Raw genomic sequence first — 16,411 nt, 5'->3', positions numbered from 1 at the left:
TGCATTTCTGAGGGAAGTGGTGGTAAAAAGTGACAAAGGAGGCAGAGGGAAGGTAGCAGCAAGTGGGGGGCTTCTAGGTTTGTATTGACTGAGGGACAATTGAGGCCTGGTCTGGGAGCTTTGGAGGAAGGTTTTATTTCCTCCTGTGTGTATCAGCATAACTTCCTGTTTTTTTTTTTTTTTTTTTTTTTTTTTTTTTTTTTTTTTTTTTTTTGGCCAGTCCTGGGGCTTGGACTCAGGGCCTGAGCACTGTCCCTGGCTTCTTTTTGCTCAAGGCTAGCACTCTGCCACTTGAGCCACAGTGCCACTTCTGGCCATTTTCTTTATATGTGGTGCTGGGGAATCGAACCCAGGGCCTCATGTATATGAGGCAGGCACTCTTGCCACTAGGCCATATCCCCAGCCTGTAATTTCCTGTTTTTTATTCCCAGTGTTGGGGAAGGTGTATGAGGCCTTGTGGCTTCAAGGATTTTATTGAAGTTGGAGGTTAAGGAAGGAAACGGGAGAAGATGAGAACATAAGCTTTCTAAAAAAAAAATGCCTGTAGGATTGCTGTAGTTTGTTCATTTTCTTCTTTAGGAGAACACTCGCTTGAGGGATGGGCCTGGTATAACAGTGAAGGCCTGGGTTTTGGGTGACTCTGTGACAATTTTTTGTGTGTGTGCCAGTTCTGAGGCTTGAACTCAAGGCCTAGGCATTCTCCCTGAGCTTTTGGGCTCAAGGCTAGTGCTCTACCACATGAGCCACAGGTCCACTTTTGGCTTTTTGGTGGGTCATTAGAGATTAGAGTCTCATGAGCTTTCCTGTGATCCTCAGATTTTAGCCTCCTGAGTAGCAAGGATTACCAGTGTGAGAAACTGGCCCCCAGCCCTGTGACTATCTCTATTCATTTAATACTTGAATGACTGTGGGCTGGTTGCTTTGTTTCCTTTGAGCTAATTACCTTGTCAGTGGAATGGCAACAATAATTCCTACATCCTAGGGATGGTTGCAGCTATGGAATGAGGTTCTCAGCATCATTCCCACTAAGAGTTTGTTAAATGATAGCTTTTTAAATTGGGATAATCATTATCTGCAGATATTTCCAAGAGCTCACACAGAAACAAGAACTGACTCATCTGTGTTGCTCCACCAGGCTGAGCCCCCCATGTCAGTTAGACGGAGGGAGACTTGGGCTAGTTAGTAGGGAGAAGGCTCCCTTTGGGCCACCAGAGCCTGTATGTTGGAGGAGATCTACTTTGTGGCTAGAAGTGTTCAAGCAGAAGCTGTCTGGCTTAATGTGTTGGGATCTAGTGTTGTTCTGAAACTATATATCAGAGTCCATGGGTGAAAGATTATGAAAGAGAAGGGAAGTGTGGGACAGGAAGAAGGAGTCAGTAGTGGAAAGAATCAGTTGTTTTACTAGATATGGAAAGCCTTCGATGTTCTGTATGCTGGGTTCAGGGGAGGGCCTGAGGCAGGTCTATGTAGATTGTCTGCCCTTCTTCCTGATAGAGCTCCACATTTTGTGACAGGAGGTAGGGAGTGGTGAGGACCCTGTCCTCACCACCAATAAGAGAAAGCTATTTCCATCCCTTACCCTACATGCATTGCAAAGCCTTCTTGAAACAGAACTTCAGGCTGGTTCACTCCAGTGATCGATCTCTCTCTCTCTCTCTCTCTCTCTCTCTCTCTCTCTTTGTGTGTATATATCTGATACCACATCAGGTTCTCTGGATGGGGCCTTCTCCTCCTCTCTACACTAATTCTGTAGAGGCTATAAAAGGGGAACCTCTGAGCAAGAGGCCTTCTCAGCTCTCCCCAGAATCCTTTACTTCCCAGCTTCTCTGAGAGACTGAGGCTGTTTTCTGTTTCTCCTTTTATTGGAGAAGTGCTTGCTTTCTTCCTCACCATGGGTGAGTGTCAGAACCCCTCTGTTCTTTGCTTGCTCTGTTCTAGGAAAAGAGCTGCTATTCACCAGGCATCCATTCACTTATCCAGCTCACTCGTGAGTCCCACCCACATTCATTCATTGAAGTCCAACTCTTTGCCCAGTAGTTACTATTCAAGGTACTGGAGAGAGAAAATAGTGAATAATGACCATTGATAAGTTCCTAGGTTTCATGGAACAGATGTTTTTGTAAGGTAAGAATCAAACAACTGTAGAAATAGGACAATTCCAGAATACAGAAAGTGCAATGGGGGTAACATAAGAGAAGCTGACAGAGTGGCTGAACAGGGCAGGTTGGAGCCTGTATGGAGAAGGTAGCATTGGAATGGAGACTGGAGGGAGCCAGTTAAGCAAACAGCTAGAGGAAGGAGAAGGACAAGGGCCCTGAATGGGGCTCATCTTGTCTGAGAACCATGAAAGATGTAAGCATGGTTACAATATATTGAGCAGGAAAATGGAAAGAGATGATAGCCTGGAAAAGAGTTTGGATTTTAAACTTGGTTGTGGCTTATTTGGTAGAACACTTGACTAGTGAGTGGGGAGCTCTAGGTTCATATTGAAATAATAATAATAAAAAAGTTTAGATTTTCTTTGAAGCCCAATAGATACTCCTTAAGGGTTTTAAGTAGCAGGCCAACTGACAAGATCTGATGTAGACTTTAGAAAGATCTCACTTGTTTCAATGCTAAATGGAGGAAGGTATGGAAGAGAAGGGGTGGAAGCCAAGTGATGAATGCAAGTGAGAAGTGGTGGCACTGGAATCAGAGTGGTGGCAGAGGGGACTGGAAGATGGGGATGAAGTCAAGATGTGACCAGCAGATAGAGCTTGTAGCCTTGCTAGTCTATTGATTGTGGGGACTGAAGGATAGGCAGAAATCAAAATTGACTTGCAGGTGTTTGATTTTGAAAACGATGGCCATGTTTACTGAGATAGGGAGTTGAAGTGGGAAAGAATATTGAGATACTAGTTCATCTATAATAAAAGGTCATGATACCAAGGCATATATGCCAAGGCAAAATATCATGAAGTTAAACAGGCGTAATATAGTAATATGGGGTTCCATGGACCTGAAGATCTTCTGTCTTGTTACTCTTTCTTTTTCAATATGTGGCTACTAGTGGCCTAAGATGGTTTGTCTAGCCCTTACCTCTTTTTCTCTTTCTTTCTTTCTTTCTTTCTTTCTTTCTTTCTTTCTTTCTTTCTTTCTTTCTTTCCTTCTTTCCTTCCTTCCTTCCTTCCTTTTTTCTTTCTTTCTTTTTTTTTTTTTTTGCTGGTTCTGGGGCTTGAACTCTGGGCCTGGGCATTGTTTCTGGGCTTCTTTTGCTCAAGGCTAGTACTCTACCACTTGAACCACAGTGCCACTTTTGGCTTTTTTTTTTTTTGAGTAGTTTGTTGGAGATAAGAGTCTCACAGACTTTCCTGACCCAGCTGGCTTTGAACCACGATCCTCAGATCTCAGCCTCGGAGTATCTAGGATTACAGGCAGGAGCCACTGGTGCCCGGCTTTTTTTTATTCTTCTTAAATACTGGGTTTGAATTTAAGGTCCTTATGCTTGTTAGGCTGGTGCTATGCCCTTGAGCCCAGGGGCATAAGGCCCTCCAGCTCCCACCTCTTTGTCTAACTCCATTCTTTAGGGGTAAGGGTCTAGGAAGGAGATTGGGAAGACATCTGTCAAAGGCGCCATTCCAATCTGTCCTCATCTTTTCTCGAGTCTTATTCTGTACAACCTAGTCACTTGAGCACATCTAGATGAGAGGAAGCTGGACAAAATGTAGTCATTACTTATCTGGAAAAAAATGGTCAGGATCAGGTCATCAAGTTGTTATACTGAGATCCCCCAGAACAATGGAAATGGGAGGATGAGAGGTTGAGAACAGAAGGTGGTGTCAACTGATCCAGGTGAGGGTTTGTGAAGTTTCCTTCTCAAAGTAGGGACTTTTCACTTAGCGTTATTGACTTTGATCATAGAATAAGGGTTTCTGGACAAGTCCTTATGGCAAGAAAACTTGGCAGAGCCTTTATGAGTAAGTAAGCAAGCAGGCAAGCAGACAAGCAAAAAGGCAGGAGCCCACTCTAACAGAGTGTGAATGCTCAGAGGGAGAGAGACACACAACTCTTTGACATCAGAAGGGTATTTATATGATAAAGGTGTGTGTGTGGAGTCTGACTTCAAAGTTATGCAAAGATACATAAATTTATCTTTGCTCTTAATCACTCTTGGTGTTATACTTCCCGAGTTCCTGGATGTGTGGGACATTCCTTGGTATGAATGCATCCTGCCATAAAACAGATGCTTATTCTTGAGATGAAGGTTTCCTGTTGTCTCTCATAGAAGCAAACATAGTGCTCTATGTGTCTAAATACCAGGCCTCATTTTCCTTAATTTATCCTGCCTCAGCAGGACCCTTCACTTTTGTATTTTATGGGTTACCGTGCAGGCTGAGTGAGCTTGGGGCAAAGACTGAGAGATAACAGCACCAGAGCCATCTTCATGAATGGTGAATGCTGGCAGGAATGGAAGATCAAGGCCAGGTAGTGAGCTAATCAGCAAGTGAAGGAGAAGGGCTAGGGGTAGGGGGAAGCCTGTGTCTTGAGCTTCAAGGGAGGGGAGATTTTGAAGAGAGAAGGCAGGAACATGGATTAGAGCAGCCATAGGGGAGAAAGAAGACAGACACCTCTTTTTCCCTCTGGTTCTTAGGTAAGTAGTAGTTTAGGCCACTTCCGCTTGAGAGGTTTAGAGAGGCTGTAGGCTTGTCAGAAAAAATGTTATTTAAAATTAGGTGATAGAACATTCAAAAAGTATTAGGCATATCAAGGAATTTTCAAAACATGGGTGAGAGGTGCTAGAGGCACAATGAAAGAGTTTGGAAGGGAGGAGGACTGGGCTAAGGATAGGCTGGGACTGGGAGCTGGCAGAGCCAAGTAGAGATAGAGGCCTGGATAGCACAGGCCTCTACAGGCTTTGCCTTGGTCCTGGTGTTGACTGGGGCCAGCAGCACAGGCATGGCAGGGTGAAGTGCAGATCTCACTACATACCGAGATGATCTGGAACTCTTGGGCATCTGTGGTTTAATGTGATGGCTGTAAGGATTGAGAAAGGAGACCTCCATGTGGTTGTTGAGGCCGAAGAGTTCATTAGGGAGAGGCAAATTGTGGGCCTGCAGGAGATGGAGGGGTGCTGAGGGTGCATCAGACAGAAGTGTGTGTGTGTGTGTGTGTGTGTGTGTGTGTGTGTGTGTGTACTAGTGATGGAGATTGATTATATAGGGAGAGGGCAGGAGGAAGCATGACCTCAGAGCCTGGGAACTTCTCACAGTCTGAAGAGGGCATGACCTCAGAGGAAGAGGAAGTGACCTCAGATGTGGGGGTAGGACTTCTAGAGAAGGGCTATGTGTGCATGGAAGAAAAACAAAGGGGAAGGGGGGTGGCATTTTTCCCAGGCAGACCTAACAATGGCCAGTCCTGCAGGAGCAGGGTATGTGTAGAAACAGAAAAATCAAGGGCTCAGGACAATGGCAGTCCCCAGATACTGTGAATATATTAGGTTATACTGACACTGGGCAATTAAGATTGCTGATCAGCTGGCCTTAAAACAAGGAGATTACTGAGCTCTGATGGCTTATACCTATAATCCTAGTTACTCAAGAGGCTGAGATCTGAGGATCATGGTTTGAAACCAGCCAGGGCAGGAAAGTCTCTGAGACTCTTATCTCCAATTAAACACCCAAAGAGTTAGAAGTGGAGCTGTGGCTCAAGTGGTAGAATGCTTACCTTGAGCAAAAAAGCTTCAGGACAGTGGCCCAGCCCTGAATTCAAGCTCCAGGGGTAGCACCAAAAAGTAAACTAAAAGGGGTTTGTCTTTGAATATCCAGACAGGCCCAATATAATCAATCCAAAGAGTTCATCAATGTGGCTGAGCAAGGCAGAAGGGAGGACCAGATTGATGTCAGGGTGAGAAGGCCTTGGCTCTATGGGGCTGGCTTTGGAAACAGAGGCCCTGGGCCAAAGAATGTGGGCGGCCCCTTTGAAGTGGGAAGGGGCCAGAAAGCAGATTCCTGCAGACACGCCTTGACTTTACCCTCTTGAGACCCATCTGGGATTTCTGAAGTATGCAACTGCCAGATAATAAATCGATGTTGTTTTAAGCTAGTGAATCTGTGGTAATTTGTAATTAGGAAACTCATACAACATAAAAGGCTCTCCTCTCCCAGGGACTGCTCCCTCCTGTAGGCTGTGACCGCTGGAGAGACAGAACATTTCCTAGGCTACATTTCACAAGGGGTGGGGTTAATGCATCAACCAACAGGGGAGTGTTCCTGAATAGCTTTGCCCCTTTCTCTCCTGCCCTTTCTCCTAAGGGCAGAAGCTGGAACAGGGCCTCCATCCTCCCCACTTCTCTCCTGGGAGAGGGCTGCTGTTTGCTTCTCTGTTTAATGACTCAGACAGCAGGAAGGCAAGGAGGCCCCTTTGGATTTGTGTCTTGATGATAACTTTCCAGCCTAGCATTGCCAGATAGGTCAGGATGCTGTGGTTGTCTGGCAGTGATCTGGCCATTAATAAAATGATCTTGTGGTCTCCTTCCGATCCCTATCTCTAGTCTCTGGGTGTTTTCTCCACTGGTTTGGGCTCAGATTGTAGAGGGATAGAAGGATGATGTGCTGTCGGCCTTCCTAGAGCCTTGATGGTGAATCTATCTATCTATCTATCTATCTATCTATCTATCTATCTATCTATCTATCTATCATCTATCATCTTTCCCACTTGTGGGGCTTGAACTCAGGGCTTAGGCACTGTCCCTGAGCTCTATTTTGCTCAAGGCTAGTGACTACTCTGCCACTTGGAGCCACAGCTCCACTTCTGGTTTTGAGTGGTTAATTGGAAATAGAATCTCACTGGGGCTTTTCTGTCCAGGCTGGCTTCGAACCACGATAATCAGATCTCACCTCTTGAGCATCTAGGATTATAGGCATGAGGCACCAGTTCCCAGCTTATGTATTTACTTACAAAGTTTTAAAAATTATTATTATAAAAGTGGAAATGATGTACAGAGGGATTATAGTTACATAAGTCAGGTAAAGAATACATTTCTTTTTTTCCTTGATGGTGAATTTAAAAACTGACTTTGGGGACCCCCTACACAGTAGAGTTTAGTGGGCCAAGTCTCTGACCTATGTATAAATGCAGCTGAGCTGGGCTGAACTTCTGTGTGGTGGCACAGCACCAGACTGTGAAATTTTGGCTTCAGGTTATGTGTGCTCATCTTTTGTAAGTGATGCCAGGGTGGCCGTCCTAGCTCCTGACTGTCTCCATGGCTTTGAGTGGCATTCGGGGTCATAGAAGGAACTGTGGAGGGGTTTCATTTAAGGTCTCATTACAGGTGCTGGGAATTATTTCGTAGCACACAGACTCTGGTTTGCTTGTGATTGTACATCTACTGAGCTCAGCCTGGCTCATGGATGTCACATGTCTGCTGTGTATGTGTCAGACTTCATAAATAAGAAGAGTTTTCTTAAGCAAATGTCATGGTGGGTGAAAGTAGAGAAAAAATAGGGGAATTATTACAGATCTAAAGGGTAAGGGAGAAATGAAGAAGTTTTGTTCATTTCTGGAATATTCTGTCTCTAGAAATCAGATTTACTCAGAGTCAGAGACGTGGGGGCTATGTAGGATACAAGTTTTGGTCCTGTAATGAGAAAAATCAGAGGAGGAGGGAATGAAAGAAGGCAGTTGTCTTGGTTGAAGTGGGAGAATAAGTAGTTATCTTTTCTCTTTCTCCTCCTTCTTTCCCTGTTACCCTTCTCCTTCTTTTTCCTCTTCTCCTCTTCCTCCAGCTTTTCCTCTAATTCTTCCTTTCTTCCTATGTCTCTTCTTCTTGTGCCTATTGAGCTTGGGGTCTTGCACATGTTAAGCATGAATTTTGCCATGGAGTTACTCACATGGCCCAACGATAGTATATATATATTTTTTTTTTGCAGAAAGATTGAGTTCTTAGAGCCCAGGCTTGAAATAATATGAAAAGAAAAGAAGAAAAAAAAAAAAAAAAGGAAGGACTGTAAGACTGGCTCAAGTGGAGAGCACCTGCCTCGCAAGCACTAGGACCTAAGGTCAAACACCAATACTACAAAAAATTAAAAAAGTGGAAATGATTCCAGACCTGGATACTTTTAAGGATGGAACCAGAAAAGAATATTTACTATATAGATCAGAAAAGGCCAAATGGGACTAACTATAACAATGATGCAAAACTGAGTGTGGCCACTAGAGGGAGTGTGGACCCAGGGAACTATTGTAGACAGTCACTTGCACTGAGTGAGGGAAGGTGGAGTTTTTTGTTTTGTTTCAGTTTGTTGTTGTTTGTTTGTTTTTCGTAAAACCCCACGTAGTTACTGAGAAGATGAAACACTCTAAAGGGAATTCATGCACGTAAGATGTGGATTCTAGTCAAGTTGGGGGCTAATGAGAGCAATATTTCAAATTCCTAAATATCACAGGAGAGGCTCCCACTTTTCATTAATTTATCCATGGGAGATTTCTGCCACTTGAGGTTTAAGTTCACATGCTGAGAACTTTAAAGAGAGAGCATCCTGGTGAGGTGAAACCAAAGTACTCTCTCTCTCAGTCTCTCTTCTCACTCTCACACACTCTCTCTCTTCTCTCTCTCTCTTTCTCTCCCTTCTCTCAGATACCATGAAGTTCCTTCCATGCCCAAGCATTTGCAGGGCGATTCCTGCTCAACTTACAGTGCCTATGATAACTTTTAGAATTTGAGGAGGAAACTTTAAATATCAGGTGTCATGAGATGCCTGCCCCTTACCTCTTCCATTCTGGAAGCATGCCCTTTGAGCTGCCATGAACTAACTGTCAATAGATGACCTTCGAGAGGAGCATGAACTACATGAGGCTTGCAAGCAGCATGGACCAGTGACTCCAGGTCTCCTTGGAGCTGTGCATACGTGAGGGGCCGTGTCAGACATGAGCCCTCTGTAACATCTTCCTCTTGTGTCTTAAAATTGCATTAATGTTTCTTTGGCAGTATTTTCCCTGCTTCTGAAGAACTCATTAAAAAAAAGTCATGCAGTTGGTTCTAGGCATATAATTGTCTTAGAATTGAGAATGCACCAAGTTTTTTTTTTTTTTTTTTTTTTTTTGGCATTGTAGCTAGTGCAATGGTTTCTTCCATACAACCTGGCTACTTTGATTTAGAAAGAAAAATGAGTGCTGATGGCTCAGGCCTGTTATCCTAGCTATTCAGGAGGTTGAGATTTGAGGATCCTTGTTCAAAACCAGACCAGGCATGAAAGTGTGTGAGAGATTTGTATCTCAAATTAACCATAAAAAAGCCAGAAGCAGAGGTATGGCTCAAGTGGTATAGAGCACTAGCCTTGAGCAAAAAAGCTCAGGGACAGCACCCAGACCCTGAGCTCAAACCCCATGACTGTCACAAAAAAAAAAAAAAAAGAAAAAGAAGGAAAAGAAAAGAAAAGGAAAAGGAAAAGGAGGGACATGAGCTATTTGCAAATAAATCAAATCAACTCCGGAGATGCGAGTGGAAGCACTCCCACTTCAGGGAGGAAAGATCACCATGTAGCTAGTTTCCTGTCTCTGGGCAGAGCTGCCTTTCCCCTCACCCCAAGGGAGTGCTCTCCCTCCTCCTTACCCTCAAAACTGTGAGGTCTCACATAATTCCACCTATAGTCACACCTGAGAGAGAGCTGAGTATGTAGCTCTCCCAAGAACAGGAGAGCAGAGATACAAGATAACCCACCCCTACCTGGCTTTGGGAAGCTAGAGTCATACAGACCTAATCTACCCTTTCTGTTCTCATCAGACCTTGTTCTATGGAAACAATGACAAAACCCCATTGCCTCCTGCCCATCCCAAGAGGTCATAAAGTTTCTCAGGTGGGGAGTCTGGGGCAGAGCCTGGCAGCTGCCCAAAGCTCCATCCCTGGCTGTGTGAGAACTCACCAGTGATGCCAAGGTCCAGGTCTAGACGAATGGTCACACCCAGATTCCTTCACATTGAGACCCTCTTGGTGAAGAATGAACAGCATAAATTGTTGCAGGTGGCTCACACCTGTAATCCTGAAGCCAGCTCCAGTGGGAAAGTCCATGAGATTCTTAATCTCCAATCAACCACAGGCCTGAACAGTGGCTCAGGTGGTAGAGTGCTAGCCTTGAGCACAAAAGCTCAGGGACAGTGCCTAGGCCTGGAGTTCAAGCCCCAGGATTGCTAAAACAAAACAAAAAGAATGAACAGCATGGGAAGCTGGGAGGGATTTTTGGATTTTCATGTCTATGCATTTTAATATAAAAGAGGATATATTTCAATTTTCTTTGTTAATTTCAAAATTAGGACAGGTTTATGTTTAAAAGGTTTTGGCCATTTTTTTGGTGACTGAAGTTGAACCATTTGCTATTTGACACTACTACGTAATGCATAGTTTACTTTGTAGCCCCCAAGTGGGCTGTACTCAGCAATGTCACCAAGCTGACGGGAGAGAGGAAGTAGAGTCTAGGGCATAATATGATTTTTCGATTGAGTTCCTATCCTACTTGGCCTTAATTCAGGGGCTTAGGGGCCATTACTGATTTGGGTACCCACTGATCTTGGGGGATGGAAAAACTAGTGGTGAGCTGAGCTCTGTGGGTCATAATCTTTGCTACTCAGGTGGCTAAGATCTGAGGATCGTGGTTCAAAGCCAGTGTGGGTAGACAAATCAGAAAAGACTTGTGTCTTCAATTAACCAGCAAATAAGCTAAGAGTAGAGGTGTGGCTCAAGTGGTAGAGTGCCATACTAACTAACACTAAGCAATAGTGTGAGTTCAAACTCATATTAAAACAAAACAAAACAAAAATATGAGTAACTACCTGGCCACTTTTGCAGCTTGTCTACCTTAGCCTCTCCATTTTAAGGACACACAACGCCACCAAAACCAGCTCCTAAGCAAGATGGAGACTTCCACTAAGTCTTTTTCAAGAGGTAACTTGTGACACTGCAAAAATTCTTGCCAAAATAACAGATTTGCGGAGTTCAGAAATTGGAGGGGAAGTTTCTGTGAAGTTAAATTAAGAAATTAAAGTGTGTTGGATATGTAGGCATTCCAGATTCATCTTTCTGACTTTCTGGTCCATACAATATATGAAATAACATGAGGCATACTGCCCAATAGGGATCAAAGTGTCCACCTTGCTGACAGCTGAGCAGTGGTGCCAGCAACCCCTAAATACAATGCTTCCCATTAAAAGTGGATAAGATGCTGGAGGACAGTGGCTTGCATCTGTAATCCTGGCTGCTCAGAAGTCTGAGATATGAAGGTCATGGTTCAAAGACAGCCTGGGAAGGAAAATCTGTGGGACTCTTATTTTCTATTAACCATCTAAACACTGAAAGTGAAGATGTGGCTTAAGTGGTAGAAGACCAGCCTTGAGTATAAAAGCTAAGGGGCAATGTCCAGGACCTGAGTTCAAGCCCCTAGTATAGGTGCACATGTACACACACACACACACACACACACACACACACACACGCACGCACGCGCGCGCGCGCGCATGAGCGATAAAAGGGACCTTAGGCTTAAAGGGCTATTATGCAGGCTGGTTACCTGTTAGTCTGTCTTATGTACTTCTCTGCCCAGGCTGACTTTGAACAGCAATACTCTGTATTTCAGCCCTGTGAGTAGTTAGGATCATAGGCTTAAGCCCCAGTCCCTAGCTGGCAGGTGTCCACTTCTTATTTATTTATTTAGTCAGTCCTGGCACTTGGACTCAGGGCCTGAGCACCGTCCCTGCCTTCTTTTTGCTCAAGGATAGCACTGTGCCACTTGAGCCACAGCGCCTCTTCTGGCCTTTTCTATAAATGTGGTGCTGAGGAATTGAACCCAGGGCTTCGTGTATATGAAGCAAGCACTCTTGCCACTAGGCCATATTCCTAGCCCCAGCTGTCCACTTTTTATACAAGGAAAGAGCAATTGATGGAGAAAGATTATTTTAACCATCTCCAATTCAGAATACACTTCTTCCAGATTTTCCTGAGCCAGGACAGAGCCAGCCCTGAACAGTAGTAGATCAGTTTCTCTGTTGACAATACTGAGTCCCTTTTTATATGTCCTATTGGTAGGACACTAGGGATCCAGAGACAGCTCCTTCCTGCCTTCCTACCTACTCATCAGTGGGTGGCCTTGACTTTGTAAGGCAGAAAGAGGCTTCAGTTCTCTGTCTCTGTCTCTGTCTCTGTCTCTGTCTCTGTCTCTGTCTCTGTCTCTCTCTCTCTCTCTCTCTCTCTCTCTCTCTCTCTCTCCCCTGTCCTGGCTAAGCATGACAAATCCCAATCCTGGAGCTTGAACTCAGGGCCCAGGCACTCTCCCTGAATTTTTTCACTCAAGGCTAGTGTTTTATTACTTGAGGCACAGCTTTACTTCTGGCATTGTTTTTTTGGTAGTAGATTGGAGATTAGAGTCTCATGGATTTTGTGCTTAGGCTGTCTTTGAATCAGGATCCTCAGATCTCAGTCTCTTCAGTAGCCTGAGCCATCAGTTCCCAGCTCCCATGTTCATTTGTTTGTTCTTTCTCTCTCTCTTCTTTCTTTCTCTCCCACCTCCCTCCTCCCTCCCTCCTTCCCTCCCTCCCTCCCTCCCTTCCTTCTCCTTCTTTCTCTGGTGAGAAAGTGAAGACTGTCCATGGTTGCAGCGAAATAATCACATATTAGATGAAGTCTGCTAAACACTTGGTAGATATCAATTGATTGGGAAACTTGACCCTGAGATACCCAGCAGATGTAGAAGCCCTGCAGAGGGGTGGAGAGCATACAAGATAGTGCAGGATGGGCCCTCAGGAGCATAGAGTCCATAGGTCAAACATGCTAGGAAAGGAACAGGGAGTTTAGAAAACAAGGAGAGTGTAATGTCCAGGACAGTTAGTGAGAAGGCTCTAGAAGATGTAATTGTGTCGTTCAGAGAAGTCAGGACTGAGGAACAGCTGTGGGGCTTATTGTTGATGGCGGCCATTGGCAGAGCAGCTGCAGCAGGTTGATGTGGGGGTGGGTTGGGGGGACATGGAGGTTGGTACATGGACAGAGTGAGGTGGGAGGGTCAAGACATTGTAAAGGATGTTTTGGGATGGAAAGATGAAGCTGCAGAAGACGCAAGGTTGAAACTCAAAAGAGTAGAGGAGCAATGGAAGAAGCCATGGAAGAGTAGGACATCCTGGCTTCCTTTCCTGGGCCCAACAAAGCCACCACAGAGCCAAGTTTGGATTGCAACACTTTAATGCATCGATTTGAGGGGCTGAGCCATGGCAGGGGGCAATGAGCAATTGTGGGGGTGACGCCAGTACCTCCCATGGCTTAGCTGAGGACCTCTTAGAAGTTCTTGCCATTAGGGCTTGGCGACAGAAGGGGCCCTAGGGATTATATTTCCGGAAGCGTTTATCAATCCTTCCAATGCTTCATGCAGTTTCTTCCCAATTTCATGGACCATCTTGCTTAGTTTTCTCTCTGAGGTGGTTGCTGGGGAATATGAAGGAGAGAAACATCTAGTTAAAGGCCTGTGCCACCTCACCCCTTGGTGAACTACAGCACTAGCTTTCCATAGTGCTGGCAGTCTCTGTGACATTTCATGTCATTTACACCTTTTAAAAAATTATTATTAGCTTAACATTAGTTATGCAAGGGGGTGTTTCATTGTTGCATTTCCAAACATGTTGATAATATCATCCATTCTATCTCATCCCCTCTATCACTCTTCATTCTCCGTGACCCCCTTTCCTCAAACTACTTCAAGAAATATCATTGATCTATTTTCATAGCTGCAAAGAATCTATTTGGGCCATCTTCAGATCTCATTTACATTTAATTTTGTTCCCCTATGGCTTCCTCTTTCTTTCTAACCCTACCTTATCTTTACCCAAGTTGTTTTCTGCTCCTGCCCTTTCTGCTTAATTCCTGCCCAGCTACTTCCCCCTGTTCCTAGGCTCGTACCAGGCCTGGAAATGAATTCTGTGATCTTTTCTGATGGATGTTCAGCATTTTGGGATTTGTCCTCTTGCTGCTGCTGGGCCTTTTGACTGTGTGGTCTGGTGGATTGGATTACCACAGTCTCTTCAGAAATCAGCTCTTCTCTGAAGATGAAAGGCTCCTTAGAATGGTCCTCATTGGAAATGTGATCCTTCTTGGAATGGCTAGTTTGAGTGATCTGGGTGGCTGTGACCAAGGAGATGGAGAGATGGAGAGGGTGAGGTATAGAGAAAGAATTCACTGTGAGAAGCAGACATCCAGATAGATTATAACCCATAATGTGGAATGGGTACTGGAGTTGAGTTACTGCCTAATTAATATATCCTCAAATCTCAAAACACTTTATCTTTATATCTATCTACCTCTCTATAGTGTGTGTGTGTGTGTGTGTGTGTGTGTGTGTGTGTGTGTGTGTGTGTGTGTGTCCTGAGGCTTGAACTCAGGGCCTGGGCACTGACCCTGAGGTTTTGCTTTTTTTTTTTTTTCTCTCAAGGCTAGCACTCTATAACTTGAGCTGCACATTCTACTTCTGGCTTTTTTGGTAGTCAATTGGAGATAAGAGTCTCACAGACTTTGCTGGGCTAACTTCAAACTGCAATCCTCAGATCGCAGCCTCCTGATATCTAGGATTACAGGTGTGAGCCACCAGCACCCAGCTACATACATATAATTTTAAATGCTATTAATTAGGAATTCCATTTCTCTGAGCAAATCCGCCTTTCTAGTTATAGATCAAATTTTGCACATGTCTGTCTCATAGTCTGGTTCATAGAATTAATTGGCATTGGTTCTTCTTTTTTTCCAATTATTATCATTGTTCCCATTTTCCTTTATTTCCTTTAGGTAAATTGGGGGAGGCTAGATTGAGATGAAACTACATACAGATAATCACTGAAATGTTCCTGGTGAGGGAGCTAAGCCTGTGATAGATGAGCTCTCTAGTCTTCTTGCTTTGGGGTAAGCTGAAATGCGTTGCCTGCTAACATTTGGGTGTGGAATGCAGTCTTCACTCCAACATCCAGTGACTACCTAGCGTATAGTTTCTGACCCTTACATCTTGGCCAATTAGTGCTGTAGGAAAGGCAAATACCAGGAAGTACATCTTTTCCCTCTTCTTCCCCAGATGAAAAATTCGTCATTTACTGGATAGCCCTTGACCATCACCATCACCAATGAAAGAATACTAGCATGAGACTTACGGGGTGTGTGTTGAGTCTCTGTGGGGACTTCATCTTTTGGCTCTGAAGAGGAAAAGATAAACATTTTCAGAAGTTTCAAGACAGTTCATAAATGAGTCCCTCCACTGAAACCACCCCCACCCATCCCCTCAGTTCTTCACTTCCCTTACTCTTATTTTTGTTCTTCTGAGCATTCCGAACATACTATATAATGTATTTAAGATGTGGTTCATTGATCTCTTGATGATGACTCAGGTGTCTGTCTAATCTCTTCGTGTATCCTAAGTCCCTAGAACTCTGTCTAATGCAATGTACATGCTCAATAAATAGCTACTGAAGCATGTGTGTGTGTGCATGCCTGTGTGTGTGTGTGCACAGCACATGTGGGTGTTCTTTGTCTTCATTGTACAGAGGGGAGGCAGAAGGTTCAGAATTTGGATCAGAATTGGGTTGTCCAGATCATCCCATCAGGGATCTGACCAATAGTTGATCAATAGCCTTCCCTGATATGGGTCTAATGTGGTTCCTCTGGACCCAGTCTTGGCTTTCTGGGTTGCAGGATTCCTGGGGTTCTATGTTATTACCCTCTGCCTCTATCCTGAAGGCCCTCCCATCTTTCTATACAGCACCTTATGAAGTCTTTGACCTTGCTGATGTCTTTCAGCTGGCATCTCAGTGACTTCCAGGGGACTTAGGGATGTGGGAAGGAGGTCATACTCACCATGTGGTGCGGCGAGAGAGGTGGTGGCTAGGCTGGCCAGCAACAGAACAGTGAAGAATTTCATGGTGGAGCTGAAGATGGATCAGCTATTCCTGGGGAGGCTGCTTAGAGTGGTAGGGGAGTCAGCCTTTATTTATTTGTGGGTAAGGATGGGAAACTGGTTCAGGATTGGACCTTGGAGTGTGCCAGATTTCCCCATTCTGAAATGATTCAGTTTTTGGAATTGGAGTTTCTGGAAAACCAGTTAATAGGAAAATAAGTCCCCTAGCCTTCCACCTACCTTGAGCATGCCAAAGTGTGCCAGCCTCAGGCTCTATCCCATATGCCTTTGGGATGACTTACTAGTTGAGTTAACTCCTCATTAGGGTCCAATTTTATTTTTTATTCATGTGAGCACTTAATTAATATCTATTCTTCCATAGAAGAATAAAATTTCTATTTATGAATGAGATTATACCAGTTTTCCTTGTCATTCCTCCCCCCACCCCATTTCTCTAGTAGTTGGCTTATAATTGAAGTTCTAGGAATAATAGTTGGGTGAATGAGTCAAGGAAAAGCCAGATTGCT

At 44.3% G+C, this 16,411-nt stretch overlaps 1 protein-coding gene across 1 annotated transcript; it reads right to left on the bottom strand.

Annotated features, from left to right (window-relative positions):
• Nucleotides 1-13,022: 13,022 nt before the first annotated feature.
• LOC125348507 (glycosylation-dependent cell adhesion molecule 1-like) lies at nt 13,023-15,908 on the bottom strand. The gene is made up of 3 exons (XM_048341775.1): nt 15,845-15,908; nt 13,910-14,131; nt 13,023-13,063 (listed from the first exon to the last, which is right to left on the bottom strand). The coding sequence occupies exons 1-3, from the start codon at nt 15,906-15,908 to the stop codon at nt 13,023-13,025; spliced, it is 327 nt and encodes a 108-aa protein (XP_048197732.1).
• Nucleotides 15,909-16,411: the final 503 nt, after the last annotated feature.

This window comes from Perognathus longimembris, chromosome 1 (genome assembly GCF_023159225.1).
Source record: "Perognathus longimembris pacificus isolate PPM17 chromosome 1, ASM2315922v1, whole genome shotgun sequence".
NCBI classification, from domain to species: Eukaryota; Metazoa; Chordata; class Mammalia; order Rodentia; family Heteromyidae; genus Perognathus; species Perognathus longimembris.
The sequence above is the reverse complement of the archived record's forward strand: the minus strand, read 5'-3'. Positions and strand labels throughout refer to the sequence as shown.